The sequence below is a fragment of the Rhipicephalus microplus genome, chromosome 10 (genome assembly GCF_043290135.1).
Source record: "Rhipicephalus microplus isolate Deutch F79 chromosome 10, USDA_Rmic, whole genome shotgun sequence".
NCBI classification, from domain to species: Eukaryota; Metazoa; Arthropoda; class Arachnida; order Ixodida; family Ixodidae; genus Rhipicephalus; species Rhipicephalus microplus.
Window position 1 is genome coordinate 16,529,546 of NC_134709.1, and position 24,386 is coordinate 16,553,931.

At 46.2% G+C, this 24,386-nt stretch overlaps 1 protein-coding gene across 1 annotated transcript in view; it reads left to right on the forward strand.

The window, feature by feature from the left end:
• The first annotated feature begins 417 nt into the window (after window positions 1-417).
• The window catches only part of LOC119180740 (vitellogenin-6), a 46,471-nt gene continuing 22,502 nt past the window's right edge, over window positions 418-24,386 (forward strand). The window contains exons 1-13 of the mRNA XM_037431874.2: window positions 418-568; window positions 6,089-6,231; window positions 6,823-6,957; window positions 7,970-8,107; window positions 9,044-9,211; window positions 9,981-10,120; window positions 11,689-11,872; window positions 12,776-12,972; window positions 15,186-15,354; window positions 15,835-15,999; window positions 17,022-17,216; window positions 19,598-19,815; window positions 22,175-22,281. Of these exons, the coding sequence (XP_037287771.2) occupies window positions 526-568; window positions 6,089-6,231; window positions 6,823-6,957; window positions 7,970-8,107; window positions 9,044-9,211; window positions 9,981-10,120; window positions 11,689-11,872; window positions 12,776-12,972; window positions 15,186-15,354; window positions 15,835-15,999; window positions 17,022-17,216; window positions 19,598-19,815; window positions 22,175-22,281 (2,002 nt within the window). The 5' untranslated portion in view covers window positions 418-525. The remainder of the gene's footprint in view (window positions 569-6,088; window positions 6,232-6,822; window positions 6,958-7,969; window positions 8,108-9,043; window positions 9,212-9,980; window positions 10,121-11,688; window positions 11,873-12,775; window positions 12,973-15,185; window positions 15,355-15,834; window positions 16,000-17,021; window positions 17,217-19,597; window positions 19,816-22,174; window positions 22,282-24,386) is intronic.

Below are 24,386 nucleotides of genomic sequence, written 5' to 3' on the forward strand. Positions count from 1 at the left end.
CAGACACGCATCCGTAACAGTCTATCGTGTGAGTAAAAATGCGCGCACTAAAAACAGCAAGCCACCCAGATAAGGCAGCCCACGCAATCATCCCCGCTGCCGTATCAATTTTCAAGGATAGATATACTTCCTATAGTGGCACGTGTGACCTCGTACTATACGCTGCCGCCGTCGGGCAGTTCAGTCGTGAAATCTGAGCACCGACGGAGATTTGAGAAAGAGCGACCAAATCCCTCGCCGGGTGCATGTTGTTTAGACGGCTCGAGATCCGAAGTTGAGAAGCATTTCTCTCAGCCCCCCCCCCCCCCCCAACGCCTTCTTAGACGTGCGTGGGCCTGCCCGCTCTCTTTCCGTGTCAGCCAATCATTGCGCCCAAAGCGTAGCTATAGCCCAAATCCTCACTCGCACGAAACCGTAGCACAGCAGCGCCACTGCAGCAAAGGCTACAGAGTACTTAAGGCTTTCAGACAGCAGGCGCAAGCTTAGAGCTAAGCTTGGAATGAGCTTAAGCTCGACACTGCCATCATGAGAGTGATACAATTATTGCTGCTGGCCGCCGTCGCCTCGGGTGAGTTGATGTTGTTAAATCAGCGTGTTTCGCCTAAGAACATCCCTAAAGACTACTGCACCTTCGCCAGTATACTTTCGACGTACATATTTCGCGTGAAAATGTGACTACGGATGTGGCTTGGGTAATTTTTGCCGCACGAGGCACGTAAGGCTCGCTAAGGCAAGTGTCCCGTCGGTGAAAACTATGGAAAACAGCTCCTGTGTTTATAATTTCAGACATGTCACAGACGCTGCGCTAACTGGCAGATGCATTGATTCTTCGAACGATCCTCGTAATACTGAACGAGTACAGGTTAATTTGCAGCGCATTAGCGCGCAATAGGCGTGGGTTTTGCAGACGCCATGCCGATGATATGCTATAGGTTAACAGTACACAGTTGAATGGGCACACACAAGCGAAAATAAAGTTAAATGACCAGTATCTCATAAACGAAGTTGACTATCATACCTCAGAGACGGTGAACAGTATACCGTTGAATGGGCGTACACAAGCAAAAATAAAGTTAAATGACCAGTATCTCATAAACGAAGTTAACTATCATACCTCAGAGACGGTGCATACAAATTTCCAGATGAGAGTGCAAGAAATACAAAAAAAAAATGCGGAGCAGCAGGCTTAATTGACCCAGACCTTAACTCCTGCAGAAGACGAACAGATTAATTTATTCTGGCGTCGCATTTCCCTACATGCACTGTATTACGTGTGTAAAAGCCGGTAGTGCCTCGCAAGTACTTCTTCCCTCCGTCATTAAGAAATGATAAACACTCTTTATGAGAACGATTAACACAAATTATATTAATGCTGTATAAACCGGTAACACTAGGCTAGTAATGCTCTATATTTCAGAACTATAGTTAAGAGATATAAAGACCTTGATCTCTATATTCCTGAATATAGCTATCAAGATCACGGCGGTGACTGAACCGGTAAGACGACGCCAGTCTTCTATATATCCCTCAGCGAGACGAATCAATAAATGTCTTTAAAAGGTGCATTTAACAACACACATTTCATTATTGTCTATAATCAAGTAGTACTACTCAAGTACTTATCTATATTCCTCAACCAAGGGAGCCGGTAAATGTCCTATGAGGTCGTATTTAGCAACGCGAGAACGGTATTGGCGATGTGTAAACCACTTTACTAAAAAGAGAATCTCTGTATTCCTCGAGAACACAAAATGTCAACTAAGATTGCGTTTAACTAGACGTATTGTATTCATCTTGACAAGCCGGTGCTACTGTGCAAGTACTTAACCATTATCTACAAAGACAGGAACCTATGAATGTCATTTAGTGTATACTGTCATTTTACCACACGAAGTGTGTTATTGGCGCATGAACCGGTACTACAATGTCGTCACTTCTTTACCCTCCTCAGCGAGTCGAACTGCCGAGTGCCCTTTATGGTCGCGTTTAACTAAGCGTACTGTATTAGTGGTGAACAAGCTACTAACACAACGGAAGCACTTCACAATATTAGTCAATGGTCTCGACAAAGCGCTCCTTGGTGCTGCCTTTACACCACGCCACGGCTGTCCAGAAGCCGCTCCGCAATGTTCAGACAGTCAGAAACAGAAGCATGACCGGAAGATTAAAAAAAATGAAGAAGAAAAGAAAACAAGTTTCACCCCCAAATGTAAGCTGTTCGAACTGCTAAGAGTTGATTCGCCTGTGTTTTGCTTCGGTTTATCTTGCGTTCATACACTCTAAAAAGTTTTGCGGAGGAACTGCACAAATACGCCCGAAAAGGGCTCTTTGCTGCTTCTAAAGACGGAATGCGCAAATAAGATTGCTCACGGCATGGCAAGGAGGGACACTTTCCTCCTTGTGGAGTAAAGCGCCCGTTTTTTTGGAGTAACTGCAGGAATCCAAAAGGACTTGTTTTTGGGGCTAGTTGGTGCATACTTGGTGCAGAAGACTGAGGCCCAAAAAACATAACGTAAAGCAGGAAGAGCAGGAGAGAAGACAGAACATGGCGCTGTTCTGTCTTCTCTCCTGCTCTTCCTGCTTCACGTTATGTTTTTTGCGCCTCAGTCTTCTGCACCAAAACTGCAGGAATGTTCGCGCCATGTGCAGAGGACCCATCGGTGCCTACACAAGCCTGATTCCTTCCAGGGGGCCATAGCGTGGTGTGGTGTAGTGGTTAGTGTGCGCGCCTGCTGACTGAGTTGTCGTGAATTGAAATTCCGTGTGTTTGCTGCAAATTTTTCGAAATTTATTTCTGAATGTGATGCTTGCACATCGACTGTACATCTAATCGAATGCCAGCACGGACTTCGAAAGGCTGAGAAAGCCAACAAAAAACCTGATTTTTCTTTTGCGAGAGCGTGGTTGCTCCTTCGCAGTTGCTCCCAAAACGGTGCAATTGGTGTGGCGAGTTAGTTACTCCTCTAAAGGAGCAACCTCGATACCCCTTTTTCTCCTCCACTTCTCAGAGTGTATATGCTCGTTTTACTCCTTTTGTGTTCTAGTATTGTGTTTATAGGCTCCAATCGGTTCTTGCGGTGTGATTATGTAACATTTCACAGTCTTCTCTGTTACTGTTCAACGGTTATCTTATCAGATACATTTCGTTATTATGTATATTTTCTGTTGTAAGGCCTACTTTCCTGCTTTTTCTACGGTTTGCCGCTCCGGGACCGGGGCGCCGCCTACCCACCGGCGCTGTCGAAACTTCGCGCTTCCATAGATCTGCACCCAAGTACCGCTGCAGGCGTTGTTTCGTAGCAATCGCTTCGCTTGCTCGGACCACGGCTGCACTGGAAAGGCGCGCGTACAAGTGAGTTCGCTCGCGCGCCTTCAGTCCCGCCATGCTCGGACAGACGAATTAGCGAATCGGCGACGCTGGCACTCGAGAACAAGCTCGCGCTCGTGTTCTTAAGGTGCAGCTTGCAGAGCTTATGTTTATTTTGATTCGTGAGACCTGCGTGATCGAAACGAGAGATACGAGACGAGACGACGACAGGCCGTTCGTTCCGCAGTTACAACATATTTCGAACGGGAGGTACGGTCATCTTACGCCCATAATTGCAGAACCCCCCACCCCCCGCAATACTGGCATTACACTGGGGACAATACTTGTGGTTTGTTAACTGTGTTGTAATTATTCTCATTTAAACTGAAAGCGAGAATCCTTACAACCTTCGCAATCAAACGTTGTGGGACTGAATCGTACCGACGGAAAGGGTCGTCTTTCGTCCACTTTTTTGCTTTGTGTTTAAAAGATAATCATTAAACTATAGTTAAAAAACCACATACTACGTACCTTCCTTGCATTAATAGTCTGTCGGTTTGATCAGTTCATAATAGTGGAAAACGAAATCCTCAGACAACTCCCCTATACTTTCGCAATATCACTTGAAGTTGCACATGTCACTCCCGGTATCAGGTTCCGTCTATCAAGCCTGAATCATCTATAGTAATGTTAACGGATTCGTCCTACTGTAATTTTATGATAGTAGCGGTTTCGTATAGCTGATTTTTTTTCCTTTTTGTGTGAGCGTCTGTGAAATTTGTGCAGTTCGAAGCGGGACGAGAGACACAGAAAGCTCTCATCCTGGTCATTTTTGTATCCCCCGTTCGGCTTCGCAATATACTCCACCTTATCCTTTGTGCGGCCTCAGATATGATGCCACGACGCGTTCCGTTTCACTATTCCCAGATTGCGGCCCAGCTTGCTCGGCGAAAAAATGCAGCCACGATAACACCGCGGAGAGCTTCCCTCTTAAATGGAGCCGCGAGACAGAGCCTGCTCGAAGTCACGCGAACGCGGGATTTCGTAGCAACTGCAACAGTGCGCTATACCACGCGTGCTCCATCTTTGGAAGTAATAACACTTGGGGTTTCACGTGCCGAAACCCCGACATGAAGATGAGAGACGCCGTGGTCGAGCTCTCCGAAAAATTCGGCCACCTAGGTTTATTTAACGCCCACCTTATTCTAAGCAGACGCTGGTCTCTCAACCCTTTGCCGCTCCGTCGAAATGCAACCCGCCATCATTGCGCAGTAATCAAGCACCACAGCCTTGCCGCGGTGGTCTAGTGGCTAAGGTACTCGGCTGCTGACCCGCAGGTCGCGGGATCGAATCCCGGCTGCGGCGGATGCATTTCCGATGGAGGCGGAAGTGATGTAGGCCCGTGTGCTCAGATTTTGGCGCACGTTAAAGAGAAAGAAAAATGGTAGGTGTAACCTTAAGAGACAAGAAGAGAGCAGAGTGGATTAGGGAACAAACGGGTGTTAAGGATATCATAGTTGAAATCAAGAAGAGGAAATGGACATGGGCCCGGCATGTTGCGCGTAGACAGGATAACCGCTGGTCATTAAGGGTAACTAACTGGATTCCCGGAGAAGACAAGCGGGCTAGGGGGAGACAGAAGGTTAGGTGGGCAGATGAGATTTAGAAGTTTGCGGGTATAAATTGGCAGCAGCAAGCGCAGGACCGGGTTAACTGGCGGAACATGGGAGAGGCCTTCGTCCTGCAGTGGACGTAGTCAGGCTGCTGCTGATGATGATGATGATGAAAGAGAACCCCAGGTGGTCGAAATTTCCGGAGCCCTCCACTACGGCGTCTCTCATAATCACATGGTGGCTGTGGGACGTTAAACCACACATATCAATCAATCAATCGAGCACCAAATCCTCCCGACTACTGCGGCTATGTAGTGTTGCTTTGCGTCGTCAAAGAAATCGAGCTAAACATATTGCTCGCGTTTCCTGGGGAGAGCTGTTGAATGTGAAACCCTTTTAATACGCGATGTTCCCATCTCGCGTCCATCCCAACGGCATGTTCCGATAGCTTAAGACTTGAGCCCAATCATGAGGCTCAGCGTTTTCAACGACTGGACATGCGTATACTTAACGACTGCTTCTTCCCTGTTATGTTAAACTGTCAACCAGTTCCTAGATTGGCAACAAAGCAGCGTACTTGATTTCCAAAGCACCTACACCCACAATATGTAGGGCTCTCAAGATGGTCATGATTATCCTGTCTGATTCTTAAAAGAGAGAAAAGAGATAAAAGTGAGCCCCGTAACTGTCTGCATCACAGTGCGACACCTAAACAGTAGCTCACGAGGGATGGGGGTAAGGAGGGATTAAAAGGATAGGATTGAAAGGTATAGAGATAGAGAGAGGGGGAAGGAGAGAGCGTGGGGCAGGGGCAGCGACATGTGGAAGTAATGAGAAGATACGAAAGACGGACACGATCGCAGGAGTCCCAGGACGAGGCACCACTCGGCGAGAGCTCTTGTCGGCGGCAGGAGATTGCGTAGGGCGAGCCAGTCGGCCAGAGCTGCGCTGTCGTTGGAACTCGCTGGGGCACAACCGGTCGGCACGAAATCCAGAAAGCGAGTGTCGGTCATGATTTTCTTTTCTAGCCTATAGCCCACGCTATCTCGGTTTCATGCGATAAACATTTATTCCTCTTTTTTTTTACCACGGAATTTACTCTTTTCGGGAAGATATTGAAGGGCAAGCATTGATGGGTTCTTTGTTCCTATCTTCTTTTAAAAAAAAGCCTTCGAGGTCGGCAAGGAGTATGTGTACGAGTACAAGGGAACCATGTACGTCCTGAACCCTGAACAGCGACACCAACTGACCGGCCTGGGATTTCGAAGCAAAGTCATCATGCAGCCCAAGCCCGACCACACTCACTTCAAGGTAACTGCACGAAAGAACAACATAAGGAGTAGTACTGCACTGATCGCCGCCAGGCTGTCCGACGCGGTGCGATCGAGTGAAACGAATTCGTAAAGGTAGTTGCGCAAAAAGGTGCGGATTACCAGAGAGATTCGTTCTGAGCTACCGTGCCTGCTTTTAAAGTCTTTCAGCCTCGGTAGTTGAGTACGGTGTGGCATTTTGTTTAAGGTTTGACGCTGTGCACGTTTTTCAGTCTCCGTCTCTTTCACAGCTGCGTAAGCTGCAGCGATCGATACGTAACTATGCACAATGGACCGCCTTCGGTTCCCGAACCAATCACTCCATATTAAATAGAATGAATGAGGATCCTTACTGCAGTACTCCTTGTCATCTAACTCTGTCACGTTTTAGTGCAAAACACCCTGAGCTTCTTTTCTTTACTTCAAGAACATAAGCATGCGGCTGATGGCATCGTTAGCAACGCTAGCGCCAGGAAAGTGACTACAAAAGAAGTCTTGATAGGAAATATTAGATTCACACTTTGTGGTGGCGTTGTAACACTCTCTCTCTCTCTTTCTAAACATCACACGCTCGAGTAACTTATTTTTACAGATTTTGAACTTCGAAACTGAGACTTTCAACTCGGAAGAGATGCACCTGAATCAACACGAGTTCCACTACACGCCAAACGATCTCCAGCACGACGCTCTCGAGCACCCCTTTGCCGGAAAGTTCGACGAAGGAAAGGTACAGTGACGGAGAACCTTAGAGTAACTTGGAGAAGCAACACAGTACACCGTTGAAACAATGACTCGCCTACGATCGCCACATGCACTTGTGCGTGTGTCCCCTTCGCGCTTCTTGATGAGTCCGCGCTAAACACTTCAGGCATGTCGGATGATTTGCACGATGTATAATAGTGAAATATTCACAAAAATAATGCGTACATTCGCAAGCCCACACGCGTACATTCGCGAGCCCACAGAGAACGCCAGGAACAAGTTTGTTAAAGTTCAAGTTCACTCAACTGAAACTATTCAGCCACCAATGCTGGCGTCAAAGTTAGTGGCAACGACAGGTTTTGCGAATTCCATAGCCCTGCCTTGAGTCATGGGTCTTGAAACCAGAATTGTCCCGGCTTTCATCTTGCACCTTGTTTCATCTTGTATATCGTCAGTACTTGTCACATATAAAAGCTACTCGACGGTTCTATTCTGTGCAGCGGTCCGAATTGATTACGTGCACCGCCCCATAATGTATGCTGAAGATTCCCAGGTTCAAACAGATACCGAAACAGCGGCATGTTTCATTGAAAAAAAAATAGAAAAAGACTACAAACTTCTTCAGATGCCGCGTCATGGGCGGCTCTGGCAGCGGAACCTGCACGAACATTCCCTTGTATACCACTGTATTGCCTCAGTATTCAGAGTCGTTGGAAGCTTTCTACGTCTCGCCTGGTTAACGAGTGTCACCGTGAGCACCCTTTCTTTGACAACGCACAATCATGACGGCGTCACAGGGTGTCATTGCATCATGATTTTGTTTCGCATCACTTGGGCTGATGCCGAGAACGCCGATGGTTACATTCCTCGTTTGATCAGGCATCTCAGAGCGTCCACTTAACATCGATGTTTCGCGTAGTCTAGGGCTCGGAGATTTAACAGCGGTTGGGAAAGGCGACCCGGTACACTAACTTAATTAGACCATATATTTTCCCCGTCGGTACTGACTGACCCGCGTCTTGCATCGGCTTCTGCAGATCGAGGAGATCGAGCTGAGCAAGCACGCACCTCTGTGGGTGAAGAACCTCAAGAAAGGCATACTGTCCCTCTTCCAATTGGACCTCGTCAAGGGCCGTCACGACCACCACCGGGAAAGGGAGTACCACGTCAAAGAGGTAAGCAGCCAGAAGAGGTAACAAGTCACACAGTGCCTCATGCATTTGCCTATGAAGACTCAGAGGCAAAACACCGCATTACTTTTTTTTCCTTCTCAGTCAAATATACTAATCTCCTGCACTCTCCCTCGCCCCTTGAAAGCTTTCTACGTCCAATGTGGCTTTAGCCACAATAGCACAGTAAATTATGATGATCCTATATTCAAGTATCATACGTCCCATTATCTAAAAGATGAATACGTAAAAAGAGAAACAGAGAGCCAGAGAAAAGTTCATCCTTGTGGTTTCACGACATTGATTGATTGATATGTGGCTTTTAACGTCCCAAAACCAACTTATGATTATGAGAGACGCCGTAATGGAGGGCTCCGGAAATTTCGACCACCTGGGGTTCTTTAACGTGCCCCCAAATCTGAGCACACGGGCCCACAACATTTCCGCCTCCATCGAAAATGCAGCCGCCACAGCCGGGATTTGATCCCGCGACCTGCGGGTCAGCAGCCGAGTACCTTAGCCACTAGAACACCGCGGCGGGGCTTTCAGGTCATGAAACCGCGATAAAATTATGAAGGGCACCGTAGTGTAGGGCTCTGTAAATTTCTACTATATAGGGTTCTTTAGCGTTCACCCAAACCTATAGTTACACGCTCCTCTAGCGTTCCGCCTCCAAGGAAGTGCCGCCACTGCTGCTGGGATTCCATCCCGCGACCTTGGGCTCCGTAATAGAGCATCGTAGCCACTAAGTGACCACCTTGGCGGGTGATAAGATTAAGTAAAGATAAGGAAGAGTAATGATAAGATAAATATAAGGAAGAGACACCACTATCACAGAATCTTCAATTGATTCGAAGCTCAATCTGCCTTGTTCTTTCATGGTTACTAGTCTACACAACTATGTGTGAACGGTGCCTGAAGGGGATATTATATTGTACGCAGGATGGCCTTCACGGCGTTTGTGACACCTTGTACGTGGTGCACGAAGAAGCTCGCGATTACATCGAGCTGACCAAGATTAAGAACCTGGAGAAGTGCGACCGGCCCCACTACGCCGTATTGGGCCGCGAGGTGGCCAAGAAGTGCGTCAAGGGCGAAGCGGAGGAAACGGTGAGTATAGACCGCGTCACCTATGCGCCGACTCGAAACACCCGTTCGATGTGGCTTAAAAGAAGAGCTCCCAGGAAAAGCGGTTGAGTACGCCGCCTTCGAGAAGGTGTATCACCTGAGCGTCTTTAACTACACGTACGCAAAAAAAAGTACTTATTATTCAATAGTACTACAGTATTAAGATCAATGAAACTTTCTCGCGTGGAGGGAAGAAGTTGCATGCGATGTGTTTATATGTACTTCCTTTTTACTCACTGGAACTGCGTTATTTTTCTTTCTTATACAAGATAGAAATTTTTACTCTGCTTCCTGTGACCTTGCTTCTGAGAGCTCCTAAATAAATGTTGCAATGAAATTCCTCTTCTGGCAAAACACGGAATAACATAGTCCCGTTTCGTTTAATACAAGAGACTTTGCCTGACACTCGGATACACGCACTATTGTGATATAGTCTTCTCGTCACTGTGGAAAAAAAAATGTTCATTTTATGGCAGGTGAGCATCGATCATTCAATGAACAGCTTATATTTAGCTTTTTTTTAGGGCTTTTATTGTCTCCATTCTGATTTTAAGTTTGGCGAATCATAGAGAGTATTGCTTAAAACTTCATCTTTTTTTCAACAACACCGAAGGGTTTTTCAGTACTGCAAAAGGTTAACCAAAACTGTTCTATCTAAGCTTTTTCGGATGATTGGAAAGTACGGTGTCAATTAAGGGCTACATGTTTCAATATGGTCGGCCTTATCTGAATTTCACCTGATTACTTTCAGCACCCATCCTCTTCAACATCTGAGGTATATTACGAGCTAAAGGGAACAGCGCAGAATTACGTGATCATGCACGCGTGGGCCGAGTCCGGATACCTGTTCAAGCCTCACGGCGAGGGCAAGACCATACACGTGAAACTGAAGTAAGTATTCACAGCGAGAGAGGGAGATAGAGAAACAACTTTATTAGGCCCACAATAGACGCGAGTTAACTCAGCGTCCCCTGTCAAGAGAGAAAGAAAAGACGAAGCAAGAAATAGTTTACGTGTAATCCTTATATAACCCTCCAGCTTATTAAGGCGCTCAGGAACGCGGCCTATTTTAAAATGTGGAACTTAATGCCGAGGCCACGCTACGCACTGAAGGCTCCGAGCATGTAGTCATGCCGAATGAATTGGCTTATTAGTATTTAACCACCGTAAATATTTTTAACAGCATAAGCCTTACTATACGACATAAGTCCTGTCGCAGCGTAAGCGTTCCCGCGGCATAAGCGTTTCTGCGGCATGGACCTTCCCTCAAGACACCACAGCGTAAGTCTGCCCATCGCGCATGTATTCACGACCGGCAGGTATTGATAAAGCGTAACCGTACAATTTCAGGGCGGATGAAAGCAGAAAAAAAAGAACTCAGTGATGATGTTGCCTTCGTAGTGAGTTCATTGATTGATTGATTGATTGATTGATATGTGGGGTTTAACGTCCCAAAACCACTATATGATTATGAGAGACGCCGTAGTGGAGGGCTCCGGAAATTTAGACCACCTGGGGTTCTTTAACGTGCACCCAAATCTGAGCACACGGGCCTCCATCATTTCCGCCTCCATCGGAAATGCAGCCGCCGCAGCCGGGATTCGAACCCGCGCCCTGCGGGTCAGCAGCCGAGTACCTTAGCCACTAGACCACCGCGGCGGGGCATGAGTTCATCGTATGCGGGAGTAAAACTTGAGTTTAATTTTAACAATTCGTCAATTGATGCAAGCTAATACTCACTATTGCTCTAGAAACCAAGAAAAGAGAATTCGTACGAAACGAACGATATGCAAAAAAAAAAAAGCGCGCTTCCTTAAAATTGTGGTTTTGTCTGAATATTGACTGCGACTTTACACGAGTACAATTCTGACGTCGACCACTGGATCACCAGGCGAGGAACGCGACACGTCCCTCGTATCAACGAAGTTAATGATGAATCGTGAAAGCAGTATAAAGGTTATTTCCAGAAAACAGTGTTATATATATATATAAGACAGACGAAACAAAAGAACAGAAACAACTGCGCTGGTCGACTTTCGGAGTCTTTGTTCTTTTGTTTCAATCAGCCTTAAGAGTGTTGTTTCCTGCAAATGATAATGAACCTACTAAACGAGTACGTACTTTTTGAGAAAGATTATCTGCCCACGTATGATCAATGAATCCACAGTGCTGATATGACAGAGACCACCGAAAGAGGACAGGGCGTGGTTAGTAGCTAGACAAGTAGCCCAAAAGTATCTTGTATACCTCGTGTGAAACAGTAATTTACATTGTTTCTTTGAAACGACGCGAAGAAGTTCCAGTCACTCTCTTTTTTTTTCTTTTTTTTCGTCCTTTCCGCATGTTGTGCTCGTAGTTCGCGCTTCCAGTATTACTTTTAGCCGGCAGACCAGCGACAAGCTTCCATTAACCATGCTGAACTAGCGGTGTGTTCTGAACGCGTCCACGCATAACTGCAGTCGCACCCTGGACCTCCTGGAAGAGCACGACTCCACCACGGACACCTCGCTCGGCGATGACCACGAGAAGGAGCACTCTCTGGCTCAGGACTTCGGCTTGACCGGCGACCTCACGAACCCCGAGGAGCTCAAACGCCCGAACGCTCCGTACAAGCACTTTAATGTGCACGGCAACAAGGAAAAAGTAAGACCGGGTTTAATTACGCCGAATTTCATGGTGCTTACTATCCCTCCCATACTAAGGAGAATTTATTTGAGCGCAGAAGCTTCCACTGTTTTGCATTCATACAGAACAAGGTTAATAGATGAGGAGCTATCTTCAATAACTAAGAGAGGGAATGGAGTGGGGTGTTGCGCGTGTGATATGAAGAAGTCGGTGCTCTTTTTGTGTTATTTTTAGTTTAACCCTGGCACCCTACAACTTTGATATTTAGGGAGAGAAAAAAAGCGGTCAACCCCAGAATTATTTGATGCAGCTTGAGGAAAAAATGTGTAAAAACTAAGCCATTAGATTACAACTTAACGAATATAATGCTATTGTTATGGCAACGGAAAGCAACGGTAGCTTACACTAGCAACTGTAGGAATTGTTTAAAAAGAACTCACCAGCGCTTATCCAAAATCAGCCAGTTACTACTATATAAATATGTAATAATCGTTGGTGTTTTACACCCGAACATCGGGATATGATTATGAGCGACGCCAATGTGAAGGGCTTCGGAAATGTTCAACCACTTATGGTTCTTTGACGTGCGTGTAAGTCAATCCATACTCGGGCTTATAGCATTTCGCCTTCTGAAAAGTGCAAAGCCGGGATTCGATCAAGCGACATTAGGGTGCGCAGGCGAGCACCACAGCCACTAGACGAACGCGCTGGGTGCTAGTAAATAAAGTCAATTCAGTCAATTCAGTCAGACATTCCCATCAACTTCATGACAACTCTTTACAAAAAGCAGTAAGAAGCGACTATCGGGATGCATTAACGGCTTTGAATATTTTACGTAGAGAAACCAGAAACCACACTAATATAGGTTCATTAAACGTCAACTCCCTCCTTACTCTAACTCCCTCCCCTGACACACTTCAGTTCGCGGAAGGCCTGCACCAGCTGGCTGAGCTGGACTACACTGACGAGGACATCAAGGAGATCGACAACAAGCCGAGCGGAAGCCAGCTCTTTCTGATCCTGTTCAACTCGTTCGCGAGCTTGGACTACGACGAGATCAGCTGGGTGTACCAGAACCACGTGGCCTCTGCGCCAGAGGGAAAGAAGGACAACATCCTGTGAGTGATCCTGCCATGTCCTGCCCACGTTCGAAATAAGGGCAAGCCTACTTGGCTTAGTTAGAGCTGAAATTCGAGCAAGTTGGTTTTGACTTAAATACCTAATGTAGCTGAACAAAGTAAGAACATATAAAGATACGCACAGACGACCGCTAGACTTCGACTGATAATTTACTACTTAGCACACCACCTCCTCTGCCCCCTTCGTCATTGAATGGAGGCACCAAGTTTAACTAAAAGAGACTTTAGTTTCGTATTCTCTTTAATTTTGTTGTTCTTCTTTATTTGTCTCTTTGTCTCATCCCTTTTCCATCATCTTTCACTCCCTTTACCCTCTTCCCCAGCAGAGGGTAGCCAGCTGGTCTAAGAACTGGCTAACCTCCCTGTCCTTCCGCTTATTTCTTTTCTCCTCTACTTATACAGAAAAAGAGGACAAGTAATAAGCATGCACGCACAGCAGCGTGCAAAACCCCGCCTAGCCTGACAAACCAGTGGCTGGATGGATGGATGCCAAACTTTATTTAAAGTCCTGTGGTGCACGACTCAACGAACAGCGGGCCGCCCCCACGTTGGGACAGTCAGGCCAAGCCCGACCGCCGCATTGTGGGCCCTCTGGACTGCCCACAGTTTATCCCCGACATCGGGGCTCTTGATAGCCGATAACCACTTTTCTTCATTCGATTGGTCCGTGCCCCGCAACGAAGAGCAACGCCAGAGCACGTGGTGTAAACGTTTTTTTTTTTGTTTTTGTTTTTTGCAATGTCCGAAGAAGTCGACAATTTTAGCCAAAAGTCGCTCAACAACTATAATAACACAAATGTTTTCCTGACTCCTTAGTTTTTTACTTGATAAAGCACGCGAAGAGATTTTTTTTATTTAAACAATATTTTAAATGAATTTCTGTTGTGGCGAATGAAGTTGGACTGCGCTGCTACCTCCTGGTTAGGCCACTGTGAACCGGTGAGAGCAATACTCAACGTGTTTGCGGTAAACTGTAGTCCGTTCAACTAGAGTACGCTATAATTCGACTAAGCGTTAAAAAAAAACGCAGCGCCACAAACAGCTTGATCATGTATGTTCTGGCCTCATTTATTGAAGATCGTCCCGAACATTGTACTGTTCCCACAGTTTAATATTTTTGTATGTCTGTTTTAGAACACTTTAGCTCAAATTTAGAAAGTTCTCCCAAAAAGTCACTAAGACTTTAAAGAGATAAAAATTTCGGTAGCATGACTGAAAATAAGCTAACTTTAGCGACTTTCTCACTACGTTAACACCACTGTAACAAACCGGGTGCAACCTGGTTAGCATCCCTGCCTTTCTTTTGTCCTTCTCTCTCTCTCTCTCTCTACTCATCCGGAGCTGTACCTCCTTTCTTTGAAGTACAGGGTTATTGGCAGGCAGGTTTCCAACGCCAACAAGAACGTGAACTCCTGACGTTGCATTCAAGGACTCTTTAGTCCCCAAATTCACCTACGTAAACGAAAGGTGGCAAGTTGCGAAAATCACGTCATTGATTCGTATTTCCATCCTTGCCAAGCTTGTTTTCTTTCGAGCTCAAGCAATGGAACAGGGAGAGGGGGAGCTACTGTAAAACACGCCCCCTTCATTTCACTCTTCAATAGGTACACTAGCACAAGACCGGGAACTAATCCTGCAACCCAGGAATCGGCGCTAAAGCACCATAGCTGCAAGATCGCCGTGGCTGGTCTTCCTGTAGGATATCCGATCGAATGTGGACTCCTGAATTACATGCCTGCATTTTATTTATCTCGACGGACGTTAGACGTTACGACGGCCGTTAGAGGTACATCAGACCACACACATTGCCATGCGTCGTCCGTGGTGCGCTCGTCTCTGTCCCTCGCTTTACCTGAGCTAACGACAAAGAAGAATACCTCTCCTATGGTTACAGTGGCACGCGCGCGATCCGAGTAGCCATGATGGCACGACCACAACGTCCACGTCCTTCCATGGCACAGCTCTCCAGCCATACTGGCACTGCCCCCGAGCCAATACGCTACAACGTCATTCAATTCACTCCAACATACTTACATGAGAGGTCTGGGTTTCGAATTTGGCCAAAACAACCTCCTCGAGGGCAATTTTTCTTAACCATATACCAACCATGTCAGGAGAAGCCTCACCTTCGTGCTCAGAACCGCACTTGGGTTTCGAAATTAAAACATTTTTTTTTCTCTCTCTCTCTCCAGCCACGCGTTCTTGGATCTCCTCGCTGCCGCGGGCATGAACCCTCACGTCACCTTCGGCTTGCACCTGATCAAGAACAAGGAGATCAGCGCACTGGACGCCCACCGCTTCTACGGAAAGCTCCACCTGAACCTGAAGGAAGTCAGCGCTGCCTTGATCACCGAAATTGCCGTGAGTGACACGTTTTCTTTGCAAAAAAAAACGCATGCCCACACAGCGCTGCTTTTGCTAGTGCTCCGATATTTATTCATTCATATAAGGTCACTCTCACTCGACACCATAAGCAATTGAAGAACACAAAGAAAGAAGGGAAGCTCTGTGCAACGTCCTCATCCTCCCATCCCCAACCGTACACGCTTATGAACACCTCTGGACACCTGTGGACCCATGTGGACATTTATGCACACCAATCACACCAATCAGCGTCGAAATTCGTCAGAGCAAATTAAACCGAGTGACCGCTGCCGGGAGCACTTCCTAGGTAAGAAACAAAACCATAGATACAAACCTATCTCCAGGGAACCACGCTTCTAATACAAGGTAAACAAGTTTCTGTGCTTTTCCCTCGATTTCAAAGGTAGCGTTGATTGAAAATGAACAAGTTCAGAGGCTCGCAGGGTACACGACACCACTGTCAACGTCATCGTGCAGGACTCATGCAAATCGGAGGCCGTCAAGAGTCACCCGGGGACATGGAGCGCCTGCAAGTTGGCCGTTAGCACAATTGCGAGCGGAGAGGGATGCAAACATGCCCACTACGACCACGAGGAGGACCATGGCACCTGCAGACCCGAGATTATATCACACATCTTCAACGTGAGCACCAATTCTATAGGTTTATCCACGCCCTTAGTTCCGTCGTTAGCGGTCAGTGTATCCCTAGAACCCCTCGTCATCTCAACTGGCCGTCCACACTTTCATGGATAGGGTGCATCACTAACAATGTGATTGGCGTATAACGCGTCGTTGTCGCGCACGTCGAGCATAATCGTAACATAAGGCTGGTACGCTTTGCAAGGCACTAGTGTGTTGCCACTATGTAAGTCTCACTGGCTGGCCGTTGCGTACACGCTTCGTAGCTATATATATACTGTCGGCTATGAAGCTAGTATGATGCAGTAGACTCACCGCATAATGATCAGTTAAACATCGATCACCAGTTATTTTTAATATGTATTCGCTGCTACGTTACATTGAAACACGCCGCGCTAACAAGCGGTGACGTCAAGCTTCACTCGAACTTTATTAGTTTGTCTAAATGATCATGTAACAACAGTACTCAGATAGTGGGAAAAAAGGGCACGTTGCCAAATGCCCGGCTCGATGCTTGAATTTCAAACGTGCGGCATATCATTCTACACCACAAAAAAACTGTGTATTGGCATGTTATTTGAACTGGTTTCAGTGTGCTATTATGTGTTTTTTCTTTTCCGTATCGTTAATTTTTGGGTACCGTTCTGTATTATTATTTTATTTTTCGCTGCAGAACTTTATGATATGGAGTAGCCGAGGCAATAGGCACCTCAACCTCTCCACAGCAAAACACTTAAAACAGAACAGAACAGAACGGAAACGTAAAAAGAAAAGTGGGCTTGAGCTAGAACTTTCACGACATCCATATTCCCCAAATTTTTTTAGCCACAGGCCCACATCCAAGGTGGCAGCCGTATAGTGAATAAGAGAGTTCTAAGGGTAATTATGTCGCGGGGCGTCGCTCGTGCATTCTGGCACAATTCAGAGCGAAGGAACACCAGTATGCGTGTGCCCTAATAGATTGCGTGAGCTTTGCACCACGGTTTTTATCGTTTCCCTAAATTAATCTCTTGGGAACCACGCAGTACTCGGTGACACCGGCGGACACACACGGCGAGCCCCAATCAGAGACCACCGTCTACCTGCGGGTGGCCGGCAACCTGGGAACGCGAAGGGCCATGCACTACCTGGAACGCTTCATCTGCCATTGCCAGGAGGAGCCCAAAAGAATGGCCGCCCTGTGGGCGCTGAAGCAGTCGTGCAGGAACCACCCTGATCTGGTGAGAACTCAGTGAAGTGTACACCTCAGTGTTGGATATATAAGAGAGAACGCAGACGGAAGAAGAGAGACGATGGCAAAGGGAAATCTTCACCAACATCACTGATGTCGTATTTCCCACCGTGCTCTTTCTTCCCAGTGCGAAGTTTTATTTACGCTATGCAGCGCCAGCTAGAACTTTAAGTCTGTTTCTACAGAGTGCCAAAAAAAAAAAAAAAAACACACCAAACGCGTGCCTTGAAAGGGCACTCAAGTGAAATACTTTTTTTTTTCTTCAAATTAGTAAATTACTCTGCGACGATAACAAGAACACCACGCGTGCTGAAGGACAATGCTTAGCGAGCTAGAAACGCGGCAAAGGAAAACGTGGGTCACGGGCGGCCACGCCACCTTGAAGTTCCCATCTATGACGTCGCTGTGACGTCATACATCTTGGAAGCCTCTACTAAAGCCTATGTAGTTTGTAATCGGTAGAAAATTAAGTGAATCGTCTACTGAGGAAGCCATGGACTGAACATATCAAGATTCAGAGATAGATAGAAAACTAAAGAAATCGGTGACATCAATCGGAGATTTCGGCGCGAAATTCTAGGAGGGATGCTCTTCACATTTATTTTATCATAACTTAAAAACATACGATGGCAAACACTAACTGATTAGCAGTCTCAGAGTATAATTGATTAATCTTAAACAATCATTGTTTCATTGTAAAGTCCCATTAAACCCAAACTAACAGAATCGCAAGTAAGGGGTAATTCTTTTAAAACCCACGCACAAGCTCCAAAACTAGTCTTGTTCTATAGCGAAATGAGATAATGACTCAACTTTGCTACACAAGTTCAGTGCCTAAACAGTTATCCATTCCTAACAACGTACCCGCAATAATTTCCCGCTAATTCATCCCATTAGGCTAATTTATTCCCCAATCTATTAACGTCGATGACACAAAGTATTTCGAAGTTCTCTGCACTAAAGGATCCATTTTTACTGCCAGAGGAATAGTTGTGCAACTGATGAATCAAAAGGCCAACGACTTCTAAGCTCACCAGCCAAGTTAAGACATCAAGAGGGCAACAAAACGATCTACACAGTGGTGTCGCCATCATGTCGCAAACGAGAATGCACAAATAAAACAAAAAAAGTCGCAGCTTTACCACAAAGGCGAAGCAACGAACGAGATAGCAACAAATTGAAAGGCCACGCGAAGAATGACAACCAGATCGAAACGTGCCGCGAGTTTCTCGCGCACAAATGACGCGCGAAAAGTACTCACAGGTATTGATGAACGCCAATAAGCATGTCAGTTGTTAATTTGCTGCGTCTGATAAGCGCGCCCTTTTCGCAAATGGACACTGTGCAACGATTGCAGTAACCTTTGTGCGCCCGGTAACTACAACAGAATCATTCCGGTGAAAGTCCAAGGCCAGCCAAGACGTACGATCCTCCGCACCGCGAGATAAGGGCGCGCGGGTGAGCGTCCATTCCCCCCCCCCCCCTCTGCTCTCCACGGTACAAAGTACGCGGAGTAGATGAGCGGGCGCGCCGCCACGTCATGACGGTCTGGCGACGCGCTCTCATTGCGCCATTTCGCTGGTAGTGTTTAAAACACTACAGTGCCTTAGATATTGCCATCGGCAGCGGTAAGTGGTAGATATAAATAGCTCGCCGTTTAAAGATTGAAGGGGGTGTTCTTTCGTGGCTCAGTGGCTAACGTTTCGCACTCAGAGGTCAGTCATTCGATTCCGCGCACCGGATCCTTTTTCTGCACTATTTTCTTTCTTGCGTTTTCATATATATAGATACGTATACATATACGGTGAATAACGGAGACGCCGGCGGCAAACTCCAGCCGAGAGGGTCCATATAATCGCTGTCGCAATAAAAAAGAAGAGGCTACAACCAGGCAAACTAAAGCCCGATTCGTGTCTCGTCACTTTCAAATACTTCACGAGCTCAAGCTACCATCCCATTGAGACGTTTTATTTACAATGACGTTAGGGTACCCGAGGGAGCCTGCAAAACTATTTCACGTGTTGTGTTTCAGCGTTGCCTAAAGTTCACAATATTGTTTTATACACCTGTGTTAGAAGATAACAACGGTTAATAAACACATAATTTCATGATCATTCAAAGGTGATGGGTAAGGTTATATTACTTATGAATTCTCAATGAAGGCTAAACATTAACACGTTTATTCCGAGACATGACAACATGACAACGTGTAAGTAGGGGAAATCTGACCTGACATTTACCTATTTTCACCACTTGAGTCGAAATGGAAGAAAGACCTACTGTTTAACGTCCGATAACTTTCATTGGCCCACAGCTATCCACAAAATACGCATTCTTCCCAACAACCTCCGATTTGATTTTTCTTTGCAGGCTCGCGCCATCGCGTTGCCCGTGTTCTACAACACCAGCGAACCCAGCGAGATCCGTATCGCCGCCTTCCTGACCGTCTTGTTCAGCCACCCTGAGATGTACCTGTTGCGCCACATCGCAATTGAAATGCTCACGGAGCCCAGCGACCAGGTGGTGCACTTCGTGATGAGCGCATTCCGTACCTTGGCCGAGTCCAAATACCCCTGCCATCGTGAACTGTGAGTGAATCGGCGAATCTCCGAGATGTTTGTGTTCGAGAATGTTCGTATTTAAAACGACTGGAATGTTGCGAAAATACGTCGACTAAAGTAGCACGTTGGGCTTTAATGGCGATCCACCATAACAGGCAATGGAATAGAACATTAAGAATGACACAGACAGACAGACAGACAGACAGACAGACAGACAGACAGACAGACAGACAGACAGACAGATTTGATTGATATGTGGGGTTTAACGTCGCAAAACCACCATATGATTATGAGAGACGCCGTAGTGGAGGGCTCCGGAAATTTCGACCACCTGGGGTTCTTTAACGTGCACCCAAATCTGAGCACACGGGCCTACAACATTTCCGCCTCCATCGGAAACGCAGCTGCCGCAGCCGGGATTCGAACGCGCGACCTGCGGGTCAGTAGCCGAGTACCTTAGCCACTAGACCACCGCGGCGGGGCAACAGACAGACAGACAGACAGACAGACACTTGCACTGAGCTAATCTTGCGTTTAGAATCATTTGAAAATTGATCACGAATATGTTAATATGGTTTCATAAAGACAGATCTGAGGCAGAAACGCCAGCGTTGCTTACCAGGACGACACAATGGGAATAAGTGTCGCCGTTTAGCTGGACCATCTTCTTGGCCTGATACCCCGTGAAAATGGCTCCACATCTAGGCCCATCAGCAAGTATACCAGTGTCATAAATGCAACAGCCGTAGCACTGCTGGCTTCCAGTGTATAGTCATAGGCGGCTTTGCACGGCAAAGCACTCAATGCTATGAATTAAGACGAATGGAACAAAGAAGTTGTAACATCAACAGCAAGCCAGTCTAAACGCGAGAGTGCTAAAGAGCTCGTATCGCAGGAATTTCAGCGTCGGCGTCATTGGTTGTGAGTGAAAAATTATCTTATGCGTGACCAAAAAATCGAGAAAGATGCAAATAAAATGTATTAAAATCCTGAGTAGGAGTGCGGATCGAACCCGGGTCGTTTGAGTGGCAAGCAGACGTTCTAACACAGAGCCACGCGGCCGCTTAGGAATTCAGTGAAAATAACCACTACAAATATATTGCAGCGAGATGGCAAGTTGGGCCAGTTGGATTACGCCCGTTTTTTAGTGCGCTTCGCCAAAATTTTCAACTATGAACGTGGCCCAACTGGCCCAACTGGCCCAACTGGCCCAACTGGCCCAACTGGCCCAACTGGCCCAACTGGCCCAACTGGCCCAACTGGCCCAACTGGCCCAACTGGCCCAACTGGCCCAACTGGCACAACTGGCACAACTGGCACAACTGGCACAACTGGCACAACTGGCACAACTGGCACAACTGGCACAACTGGCACAACTGGCACAACTGGCACAACTGGCACAACTGGCCATCTTGCTGCTAACTACATCTGTTTGGAAATGCACCGAAAGTAACTTTCATGCTTTACAAATACGCGCATCCCGTATACAGACAAAACAGATTCTTCACAATACAACAAGAAATATGGCAGTAATAATGCGTGGCACAAGCTCACATTGCCATCGGGTGTGAGATCATGTAATTATCAGAATGACTTTTATAGTTTGAAGCCAAGCCCGCGTGCTCAGGTTTGGCTGCACGTTAAAGAACCCCAGGTGGTCGAAATTTCCGGAGCCCCCCACTATAAGGCGTCTCTTATAATCATGGGGCGGTTTTATGACGTTATACCCCACATATCAATCAATACACGTACTGGTTGCATAACATATTCGAAAAAATTTCATTTACTAAGTGTTTGAAGGACGCACTATATAGGATATCGCTTTCGCGTTCCACTTTTAAAGGCAAAGCTATAGGGTACCCAATTTTTTTTTTTTTTGCCACAAATGCTTCGGAATGTTCCAGCATATTATAATCAACGAGCTTCCTAAGTAAACACATATGTGTAATCTTGTATAATTTTAATTCCATATCATCTACTAGTCCTAGACAATATGCGCATTATAACGTTTCATGACTTCCATAATGGCATCCCCTTACGTACAACACAGCAGTGTTACTGCATTTGTCATTTTAATTGAGCACTGCTCGACTGAATCCCACTTGCTTTAATGACCTGCTATTTATTTCCTCTTCGGTTTTTATTCAATAAATCTAGATGTATGAGCATGAGTACGGCCCCGTTTCAATGGACGCGTCTGTAAAGCAAAAGGTGACACTGTTCTTCAGCTCCAATATCGCTTATTATCAAGATACTTCCAAATCTCGACTTTTCCGATTAAACTACATAGTGATATGATGCAGTCATGATGCGATTGTTGACTTCACATAAGGAACAACACAAGTCCAAAAGAAAATTTCTCAATACTTCACCTTTTCTTCCACAGCGCCACACACATGCGATACGTGCTGCCAGAATGGGACCACGACACAAGGTTCAGTAGGCCCATCGACAGGTCTTCATCTCACATCACCGTCTCCTCCACATACAGCCGTAAGTCTACCTATGCCTGTCTGCAGTTAGTTCAGGAGAGTGGCTTGCTGGGGGAGTTAGTTCAGCATTATCATGGCGTTCAATTCCAACCACAGGGACTACGAAAGGATTACATGGTGCACGTGTTATCTTTTTTCGACCCTGTGTTTTGCGCTGAACTCTACGATGCTGCTACTAAGGCCTTGCTGTTGAATAACTATCGCTGTGCTGCTTGCTGGGGGAGTTAGTTCAGCATTATCATGGCGTTCAATTCCAAACACAGGGACTACGAAAGGATTACATGGTACACGTATTATCTTTTTTCGACCCTGTGTTTTGCGCTGAACTCTGCGATGCTGCTACTAAGGCCTTGCTGTTGAATAACTATCGCTGTGCTGCTTGCTGGGGGAGTTAGTTCAGCATTATCATGGCGTTCAATTCCAACCACAGGGACTACGAAAGGATTACATGGTACACGTATTATCTTTTTTCGACCCTGTGTTTTGCGCTGAACTCTACGATGCTGCTACTAAGGCCTTGCTGTTGAATAACTATCGCTGTGCTGCTTGCTGGGGGAGTTAGTTCAGCATTATCATGGCGTTCAATTCCAACCACAGGGACTACGAAAGGATTACATGGTACACGTATTATCTTTTTTCGACCCTGTGTTTTGCGCTGAACTCTGCGATGCTGCTACTAAGGCCTTGCTGTTGAATAACTATCGCTGTGCTTCTTGCACTGGCCTTCTGAGACATGGCGTCTTGCTTGTAGTCACACATTTCGTTATTATTATTATTATTATTATTATTATTATTATTATTATTATTATTATTATTATTATTATTATTATTATTATTATTATTAGAAATGTGGTGGGCAGTTTGAAGCCCCACTTTGATAAGGCCTGAAGACTGACAGCTGCCATTTTGAGGGGCACCACGTCTGCCTACTTTTTCGCGAGAAGGGAAAAGAATAGAAGAAAAGGTAGATATGAGGAGAGATAAAGCAGGGAAGACAGGAACGCAGATAAAAAAAAATGACGACGAGTTGGACACAAATTGAGGAACTGTGAGGAACGTGGTATCGTGGAGCGCTCCAAAAATTCGGACCACCTGGAGTTCCTTAACGTGCCCCGAAGTCTGAATGCACTGGCGTGGGGCACTTCACCTCTATCGAAATAAGTTCCGATGACTTTCACAGCGTCTATCTTATAAGGTACTCCACGAATCGCGTTTGATACAAATATATGCAGACAATTTTGAAGTCTTCTGTCATTATGCAATGTCAATTAAAGGGGCCATGACGCAGTCCCCCCACTATTCATCGTTCTCACCAGATAACTAGACGTGGAGGCTCTATTATGCATATAAAGATATGAAAAGTGCGCCGTAACTGATCTCGCCACCATAACGTGCCACTCAACATTTACACAAAATGTCACTCGTTTCTTTTCAATTTGAATAGATTACATTGTTCCTTTTTGTGCCACTGGTTCTCACTTTGTCTTCTTTTTTTTTTGGCAAGGTGTTACGCCTGTTAATATGTATACTGATCCTGCACATGTATTATTTTATTTCTGTATTGGTTACCCCTGTTCATAATTGTACCCATCCAGCATATGTATTACATTTGCTGCAGGTTTCCCACCCCTTATGTAATACCCCCTCTAGGGGGTCTTTAAGGTAATAAAGTGAAGTGAAGTGAAGTAAAAGAATATTGCAGTGCGAAACAGGTCGTAGAAGTCGCCGGCCGTAAACTACGCCCACCCACCGAAGACCGTCATTTTGCCGTGACGAGTGTGACGTCATGAGCTGGAAGGAGTGACGCCGTAGTCTTTCGACAAATTTTAGCCGCTTCAAGTCGCTCACTTTCGATGCCAAGCTGGAGAAAGCCAAGTCATCTCGACTTCACACACAGCTGTCCACGGACCAGTATCAGTCACTCGCACAGCTAGTCGCTTGTTATACTTCACTGCTCGCGGGGCTCACCGGGAAGCCCGACTTTCAGGGGGCCCGCGTGTTTGTTTAGAAATATGTTCGATTATAAATTAGGCGCTCGGCCGAATGCGCTACAATTTCGCCAGCTTGTTTGCGAACGCAAGAAGATGAACCCACGCAACACAGATT